Here is a 9,881-nt window from a genome sequence, read left to right on the forward strand (position 1 = left end):
GCATCATTGTAAATTTCAATCAAATCGTTCTTTGCCTGGCCTTACCGGACAATTCACCTTATCTAACCTCGGCCTGGTGACCTCACCTCCAGTTGTTGCAATGAATCTGTTCACTGGTTAACAATAGAAAAAAAAAAAAACAACAACTAAAAATGCAGATTTCAAACAACTTATAGTTCCATCTCTGGAGTTTTATTCAGTGCCATTATTCTCCTTCATGTCATGCGTTTTTATAGAGATTATGCTAGCATAGGGACAAGAAATTCAGCAACAACTTAAATATATAATAAATAAAATCCCAAAATGAGTTAAATGCCTTTCAGAGGATATATCTCAAAGCCAGAGGATCAGTCGGTATATAAAGTATATTCTGTATATTCAGTAATTGTCATTTAAATTACAAATTGGTCTACACATTTAATGATCTTTTTTCCACTGGTGGTGAGATGATTAACCTCCCCTTATCCTTACTGACCTGTGGAGTGCTGTGATGACCTACAAATAGCTATAGCAAAGTCATTAAGCTCTCCTTTTTTATATTATAGAAAATTAAAATTATACACTTTAAAAAAAAAAAAACAAGGTGCAGCTGAACTGAGTTTCTAACTGTTCATTCTATGATAAATATGCTGGAAAGCAGCAGAACTATGGCCAAGATTAGCAGACCAGGTAGTCCATGTTGGGCTCTAGAGGAGGACCTCTGACCAGAGAGCACGACTCTCAGGATAGGAGGAGGTCTGAGGACAAGCCTGCAGGGATTCTGCACCTCCTCTATTTGGATCTGCTCCTCACTGGGACGCTTCAAGCTCAACTGATCACGGACCTACAGAAAATACAGTGAGACAAGAGAAAAAGGAAATACAGTACATAAAACACTGAAACTTTTAAACTAGTCTGTGCTACGGAGAAAATAATTCAAACCTACAGTCTGACAGCATTTTATGAATAATACATTACTTAGCATCCAATCAACGTGACAAGGTAATTGTTAAATCTGAAAATGTGATTTTGGTCAAAATAGTTCAAAGATACCCACAAATTCTTGAATACTGTGGTGTGAAACAAGGTGGTTAGTGTCCATTAATATCAGGACAGGAAAATGCCTTTTGTTTTTGGAAAAGTGCTACATATACAGTCAAATATTTGATACACACTAATGACATAATACATGATAGCAATAACATTTTCTGCAAAATATACGGCCTTTCTATCCTTCTCTATACTGAAGCTGAACTGCTCCTTTAGCCAAGACTTGAATTACATTCCCCTAATTTATTACAGAAAGCAGTTCTTTGACAGAAAATATATTAATCTTCTAGCTCACCCTCTCTACCTCTTCGAACACTCGGAGGAAGTTCCTTCGAAGGACATCAGCCAACTCATTCTCAGTCCAGTTCCTTTGCAGAAGTTCCTGGATCAGGGCAGGATACTTTGACACATCCTCTAACCCCTGGGGAAAGCTGTTGAAAGGAAGGGCGTATTTTTATTCACAATATTTATTTTGGCTCATTTTGACAAGTTTTGGTGTTCTTAATACATTACTTGTCATTATGAATAATAGAAGTAATAATAATAATAATAATGAACACTTGAAAGTCTAGACCTTCAGTACTATTTATTGTGTGCCATTCCTGTTTGAAACAGTTTGTTTCTGTATACAAGGAACAAACAGATTTGATGCCCAATATTCTACAGCAAAGCTATTGTAACAGCCTCTCTTTATGCCTGTTAGCAGGACATTATTGATTTTTTTTTAACCATTTTTCAGTCTGTTGACAGTTGACAGCCAAATTGCTTATCTCATGACAGGCTAACAAAAGCACAAAATTGATCTGGTTCAACAACAACCTTAGAAATATGTTGTCTTGAGAGTGCCACAGACAGGTGTGTACCCCACTGGCATGTGCTTTGTTTTATTTTGGTTATCTAGTTTGATGTTTGCCTTTCACTTGTCATTGTACTGTAGTTATCTATCAGTTGTGTTTGCTGGTGAAGATTTCTTACCTCACAGCACCTTCAAAGTCCCCTCCGATTCCTATCGACTCAGCTCCAATCACGCTCTTAATGTGATCAAAATGGTCTGTAAAATCCAGGTGGAATAATACAGAATCTGAGATATATAAAATATAAAGTTCAGATTGACTTCATAACCAAAAATAAAAGATTGATGCCTTACCAGCCACATCAAAGATGTTGGCCTTATCACTGCAGGAAATGAATTTATCGTGGAGATTCACCATGATCAACCCTCGGTTCTTTTTCTGAAACACAACACAACAGTCACTGCCAAGTCTAGTAAAAAAGAAGACATCCTGTATGTAGAGATGATGTGATGAACATCAGGTTTATACATAATGAGAAACATGCTCGCTCATGAGAGATCTGAGGTGGCCAGAGTTGGGTTGAGGTTAAGTTGTAGAAATATATCCATGTTCCTACAGTTTATTGATAGACAGTCTTTATATACTGCAACAGATTGTTGTTTTACATGTCAGCCAACGTGCTGTTCTGATGCAAACAAGAGAAATAATTTAGCTTGGAAGCAGAAGGGTTTTAAAACACTATACCTTAGCTCCTTTTGCATGCTCAATGGATGTTTCTAATTGTATACTGAAATAAACATTTAGAATAATCAGCAGTACATTGGACCTGAGTGTTTCCATTACATAGAAAATTCTTCAGGAAATGTGCTGCTCCAAGAGTAGAAGCCAACACACACACACACATCACTTTCCTGTGTTGCAGGGAATCAATCCCCCACAGAGATATGATTCCAAGCCAAATATAATATTATTAATAATATGTATTACTGGAAGTTGTGTTCAGCAGAAACAAGGAGAAAAAGACTGAATTATCATAACCTGGGATGGGACTACACTTGTCAGTAATTATGGATAAATAATAAAAAAAAAACACTAGTGGTGAAGGAGATTGCTCCTCTGTTGTAAGCAAAGCCTGGTTTATATAAACAAATATTCTGGACTCAAGTGAGGCAATGAAGTAATGAGTTAGTGCAAACAACTGGAAGCTAAATAAGGTCACAGACGAATGGCAGCTTAAAGAGATATTCAGAGAAGGGCTGGGGAAAAGAGAGCAGGGGACTACACAAGTACAGAGTACAAAAATTATATTGATACTATATATAGTTAGCTGATACTTGATTGATTCAAGTAATTCAAAATGAGTCAAATTGTACATTTAGCTTTGACTCCTTGATCACCACCTTACAAGCAAAGAAGTTAAATATTAAAAATCCACAAAGTACTTAAAATCCACACATTTCATGTTTGTGTATATTTGTGTATATGTATGGTGAGACCAGAGAGGAAATTGATGAGAGGCAAACAAGGTTGTGGAAATTATGAAGGATATGGGAACATTCTGCAAATATACTCGTAGGATTTTAAATCAATTATTCTGACTCCTGACAGTCTACAATAGGATAATTGTTTAATCGTGGAAATCTGTTTTTGATATATTCTGTTGATACAAAAAAATCAGTGAAAGCATATTGTATGTTCTTTGTCAGAGGTATAAATACATTATAATTAAATTAAATTAATCAATCACCTGAGTGCACAGATAGTTATTTAATCAAGCAAGCAATTAATCACTCAGTGAATTCTCACCAGTTCATGCAGCAGCCAGTCAGGTACATTGCGGCTGTGGTTACAGATGGAGTGAGAAGATGAATGACTAAAAATAACCGGAGATTGGGAATGGTTCAGCACGGCCAAGGCTGTGCCCCAAGAACTGTGGGAGAGGTCCACTATCATTCCCAGTCTGTTCATCTCCTTAACCACTGCCTCAAAAAAAAAACACATTCAAAATCCATTTAAGCAGTCATCTACAGTATTACAGGAAGGAAGGAAGTCAATTCAGCTGACAGCAGGGGATGGTTACATATACACACATACAAACACACTCACAGAGATAACAATCCAGCAAGTACATGCTTATGTTGACAGGGCCAACTGAATAGGAAAAGCCTTATAAAGATGTTTGTGATTTTATAATAGGTTGTTTCCTTTTTACAACAGGATTGCTTTGACAAGCAAGAACATGTTAAAGTCTAATTTGGGTTACATCAGTTTCCTTGTAAACAATTTATCATCAAGAGAACATTTAGTATGCATGGCATGGCATTAACCAATTTTACTAATGCTGGAGTCCACTTTATTTAACACAGTTCATTACTGGAGGGTCTCAAGGCTTCAACTCTTCAACTTTTGGATTTTTAAGAGTACTACTACTATTACTACAACAATAACTAATAATAACTAATAATAATAATAATAATAATAATAATTCCTTGTGTTTGTTGGCCAATATTTAAGAACACAATAAGTTAACTCTTAAAGATTCTGAGTGGACACATAATACAATATAATATACACAAATCAGTAGTCACTGTTCAAATGATGGGTTTCTCTTTTTTAAATAAAACTCTTTATCATAAATATATTGAAAGTAATATGTTCAAATACATTACCAAAAAAGGCCAGTAAAAGTCTGCAAACATGCTGACACACTGCCTTGTGGAATGTGATAAATTAAAACAGTTATGTAGTTCATTTAAGCTTACCTTCCCAAAGAGTGTCAAGCTGGTGTTCCGTCTTTGATAGACATTATAAAGTTTTGAGGATGACTCAGCCCTGCATAAGAAAATAATATGTCAAAACCATATATCATCAACATGTCATTACTATATATGGGCATCTGAATGGGGCTGCGGTTTTTTTCCCTCTGAGAGCTGGGGCGTATTCATCTACATGTGATGTCAAGTTTCAAAGAGAGTCCAAATACAGATTAATTTGCATAGAAGGAAAGAAATGTAAACACATCTGACCTTTCCATACAGTCTCCCAATAAAGCATTTTCATATTAAGTCTGGCTTATTATTCCTTTCACTTCCTTGAAAGTTGCTTCCTAAACTGGAAACCACACATCAATGACTAGCCATTGAATTATTCTACAATTTAGCAGCAATGGCCTAGATAGTAGTTCTACACCAGTCTGAGCCAATGAACAATGTAAGAGAAAATTATAGCAAAAAAATTAAACATTGTATGTTATACAGTGATAAACAGAACAGCTACAGATGTGTCTGTTAGAGGATATCCTGTTTTGTTGTATCCCTGACTGATTAACTGCTGTCATGTGGCCATCACTAATGCCCATTTCCTGTATATCTCTCTCTTCAAAAGACCCCAAATGTCATAGTGACATTGTCACCTCTCTAAAATTCAGAGAAAGGTGTGTGTATGTATGTTTTAACAGCAAAAAGATTGTTTTTTATTTTAACAAATATGTACATCCAAATCGTAAATAACATTGCAATTAAAATAAAGCACTGCAAATGAAATCTCTTCATTACCAGGGTGTATTGCAGGTATGTGTGAGGGCCATGGATCGAACTCCAAGCTGGTAAAACATCCGCAGGGCTGGCAGGCTGCTGTCAATGGAGTGGCCTCCCTCAATACTTATTAGACAAGCTATCTTATGTTTCATCTCAGCATTCTTCAGATCTGCAGTAACAAACACAAATGTAAAACACATACTGTACAGTACACGCATTATTGGAAATATATGACTCCACCCAAGCTAATAGCAGTCAGCTGCTATAGGATTGCATTTCTCATTTACTCAGAAAAAAGCTAACATTTTATATTTTTTGAGTGTAACATTGCGACTTCTTATCATAATATCATTTTCTCTTTTTCCCAAATGTGGACTGTAAATAAGAACATTGACTCTTAACAAACAAAAACATGGATGTAAACAACATTGAACACAATGCAAAGTGAACCATATATGTAGATAATTAACAGTATTTTTTTTAAGTCAGTCACTTAAAAAAAATCTATATAGGTGAATTTGTAAGTAGCTAGCCTGTAGTCAAAGCTTGAGGTGTACTATACCCTGGGCAGAAGTGACCAGTTCAAAGTCCTTGTACTCAGTGCATATGCGTCTGACCACATCTATTTGTTCCAGGGTCAGCCTCACAGCATCCTTCTCCTGTGCCCCACACATTACATAGGCTGCAAACATCTGACAAAGGAGCAGGGAAATTACACAAGAGAGGAGGAGGCATTTAAGTTACATGCATGAAGTGGGACAAACCACACCTAAGAATACACGTGTCAAGACTGACTGATTAAGTTATAATACCTGTGCCTGCACATGGCCTGCTTTGAGACGGTTGATGTCTGTGGCCACTTTGCTGACATTATGAAGGTCAATTTTGCTCAGCTGATTGTCATGAAGTATCCTCAGTTGGAGAGCTAGGTCATTATGACTAACGGAGAGAGAGAGGGTGTGAGGAAAATAGGACGAAACGGTTGAAGAGGCATTTTAATTTGATTCCATTAATTTATTTCCAGGAAGGTAACACCTGTATGATAGAAATGACAGTACAAAACATGCTTTACCCATCAATAAGAGGATATCTGGTCATCAAGTCATGTGTTCTGTCTCTCTCAGAGTATCCAGATATCAAATAACACAGAGAGGACAGTACCACTAGATGACTTAGGGAGTTCATCCAGAGGCTGCGTGAAGCACTTCTTACAGTTTTCCAAGAGTGCATCTTCTGGAGAGAGAAAACAGACCAGTGCACTATAGTTACCTGATAACAGATGCAGCTCAACACACAAACACATACACACACACACACACACTAGAAACCATATAGTTAACACCACTGCCAACACTCCATGTCTCCCTATTTTTTACCCTTTCTCCCATTGTGCTTCCGATTGGTTATTTCTCCCGTTAATCTTCCGATTTCATAGTGATACAAATCAAATAGGTGCCTCGTGGTTATGTAAAACATACACAAATATCGCTTTTCTACGCGTTAATGATTGTTGTAACGTTATCTTTCACTTGTCTTTCACTATTCTATAACGGTGATAAGATAAAATGCATGATGAGTTCATGTATTTTGACACAGTGCAGTAAGTCACACAGAGACAGACTACAGCAATATTGAACTATTAGCTTTTTTGATAGCTAAATAACAAAAATATCCACTGGACAGTGAAACGCACAAACACACGTTCATTCTCAACAATTTTTAAAATGTTCATTAAAAAAAACAACAACTTACAACAACAATAGAGTTACCTGCCAAGTCGTTTGAACCCACCCTTTTGACCACCTTGTTGAACAACTGCATGCAAACAGTACGAACTTTCCAGCTCTACGCCCCAGCAGACAAATGTAAACCAAACCTACACAAAACTTGGCAGCCGTGCTGTGCTGCATTCAAGTCCTGTCGGGAAAATGTCAGATACATATAGGTACAATCAAACATTTATTCGCTGGAGTCATTGGAATGGCCAATTATTGCAGGATCTACCCCTAACTTCTGCTATGTAAGTGAGTACCTACTCCGCCTCTTCACCTCTGTAGCCAAAACAAATATTGTAAGTTTATTCGTAGTAGATCCTATCGTTTATCGTCGAAGAAAACAATCATCAGTTTCTTTTTTTAACTCCGTTGCTTTTTTGAATTCTGTTGTTGAAATAAGTAATTTACGAGAAGCATGTGAAGGCAGCGTTGTGGGACCTGTGGAGTTGATGTTTCCATCTGCTGGCCGAACAATGTCGCTGCCACTATACAGGGTTCATTGTAGGCAGTGATGCTGCAGGATAAGTGGCCCCCATCATGTCCACTGAGGTATCACTCGATTTTTCGTTTGCCATAGTTGAATAAGTCGTTTGATAACATTTTAGGGTACATAATACAAGAAATAAGACATATTATAGCCTTTTCAAAAACCAAACTCTCCAAAAATGCTATCCGCACGCAGGCCAGCTGTAACGGCAAAAACATTGCAGCCGGTGTTACACCGTGTTTGGTGACCCATCAGATTCTGTGACCTGCAGGTTGGATGAAGTAGCTACTCAGGTCCTTTACTTAAGTAAAAGTATCAATACCACAGTGTAAAAATACTTAATTACAAGTAAAAATCCTGCATTTAAAACCCTCCTTTAGTAAAAGTATGGAAGTATTACCAGCTAAATTTACTTAGAGTGCTAAAGTAAAAGTAAAAGGCACAGCCTGATTTCTGCAAAATTAGTACTTTTACTTTAGTACTTTAAATAGGGTTTTAAATGCAGGATTTATAATTGTAATTAAGTATTTTTACTTGAGTAAAGGAAACACTGCAGGTCACAGAATCTGAAGGTTCACCAAATACGGTGTAACACCTGAAAGTGACAGCGAGAGGAAGCTTGGCCTTGGAAAATGACAACTTCGTCTTGCACGTTGAAAACATAACTATACGTATGTATGAAAATATATAATGAAACAATTATTGGTGTAGATAAACCTAATTGGAACAAAATGTTTAATTTTGGTGAAGCCAACAAAAGAGAGCTAGCTTGGACACTTCCCGCTAACGTAGCGGGAGTTACCTTTGCTAACATTTCCTCAGCTTCCACAGCGTTAACTTATTTGGAAACAAGTTCAAACTTTTTTGTAACGTTAACTTTATTACGCAGGAGGAAGATATTTGTTACGGCTGGATAGAAAAAAGTCTGAGGAATCTAGAAGTCATTAAAATATGGTAAGTGTTGTGTAACAATGTTTGTAAACTCTGAAAAACTTCTGTTTATCTAAGTAACTTAGACGCTTAGCTGGAACATACAGTTTCATGAACAGGCCTTTTTCACAGCAGACATTATGACATGTCATACTAGGAAAAGCACAGATATTACTAATAACACTTGATGAACTGAATTGATGATGGTTCCCTTTTATCCTGGTGTCCCAGTAAGCTATATCAGTGAACCTGCACAATAGCAGGACCATTAAACTAAAACAGCCCGCTGCAATGTCATTATTTACACCTTATCTGTGACATGTCAAAAAAGGCCAATGCTTAAATCTCAAATGTGAAAAGAAAAAAAAAAGAATACATCAGGGGCTGACAACATAATGTATAGCATAGCACCATATCTTAACGGGATGCTTTTGATATCACAACCAACACTTCTTGAGCTCAAAAAATAATTTTTATGTATTATAACCCTGATGGGTTAAAAGGTTGGTTTCAAGCAAGTTTCTATACTTATAACAGTGTCGTCTGCTCAGAAGTAGGTACATGTTGTCATCGTCAAAACAGCTGCACTTCCTTTTAAGGTGCACATTAAGTGCAAAGATGTGTGTGTGATGACCACAAGTTTGGCCTACTGAAGTAAATACAGTACAGTAACTATGCTTAAATTAAGCTGGTGGCCTGTGTCTGCTCAGAATCACAGGAGAGCGAGCAGGTATCTGCCTCAAGAAAAGTTTGGGAGTTTGCACACAGCAAACATGTTAGGAACAAGATCTTATGAGAACATATATCTTGAAGTAGTCATTGGATATTGATTATTTTGAGAGCCCATACATGATATCCATGGTCTGAATGTTTAGCAGTATTTGCAGTTTGGTTCTTAAGTGTTCAGTGGTAGAAGAGAAGTGGTTAGCATGTTGAATGCATTAGCTGTTAATGTGTTTGTGATAATTGTTTTTTTCCTCTTTTTTTTTTGCTTAAGTAGGACTCTGTTTTGCTTTAGGGGGAGGGAAGCTTTTGTCTGTAGTGTTTAAATAGTGTGTGGTCTGTGAGTGCATTATAACAAATTGTTTATTTGGATTTTTAAGACAGTATGTGATGCAAAACCACGGACATACAAGCAAGTTGTATGTGGAACATTAGTTCCTCATGTATGGATAAAGGTGTGCTAGTTTCATTTGTTTCCTGTGGTAATTAGTAGGAATGATTGTATGTAGATTAATAGTGCACTTATGATGATGGTCATGTCAGTGGAAACAGTTTTATGTTGACTTACTCAAATCTTTTCCAAATAAATGAGGTGTATCCAGTATGT

At 36.8% G+C, this 9,881-nt stretch overlaps 1 protein-coding gene across 6 annotated transcripts; it reads right to left on the bottom strand.

Annotated features, from left to right (window-relative positions):
* Positions 1-159: 159 nt before the first annotated feature.
* Positions 160-7,473, bottom strand: dpep2 (dipeptidase 2). Of its 6 annotated transcripts, none has more exons than XM_042399727.1 (12): positions 7,392-7,473; positions 7,151-7,276; positions 6,432-6,592; positions 6,172-6,298; positions 5,922-6,051; positions 5,378-5,528; positions 4,586-4,655; positions 3,630-3,806; positions 2,177-2,261; positions 2,005-2,080; positions 1,325-1,460; positions 160-823 (listed from the first exon to the last, which is right to left on the bottom strand). In XM_042399727.1, the coding sequence occupies exons 2-12, from the start codon at positions 7,178-7,180 to the stop codon at positions 611-613; spliced, it is 1,356 nt and encodes a 451-aa protein (XP_042255661.1). In that variant the 5' UTR covers positions 7,181-7,276; positions 7,392-7,473; the 3' UTR covers positions 160-610. The 6 variants fall into 6 exon arrangements, with proteins under 6 accessions (XP_042255661.1, XP_042255447.1, XP_042255275.1 ...); XM_042399513.1 differs by having other exon boundaries at positions 6,432-6,589; positions 7,129-7,276; XM_042399341.1 differs by having other exon boundaries at positions 7,129-7,276.
* Positions 7,474-9,881: the final 2,408 nt, after the last annotated feature.

Source organism: Thunnus maccoyii, chromosome 1, assembly GCF_910596095.1.
Source record: "Thunnus maccoyii chromosome 1, fThuMac1.1, whole genome shotgun sequence".
Lineage (NCBI taxonomy): Eukaryota > Metazoa > Chordata > Actinopteri > Scombriformes > Scombridae > Thunnus > Thunnus maccoyii.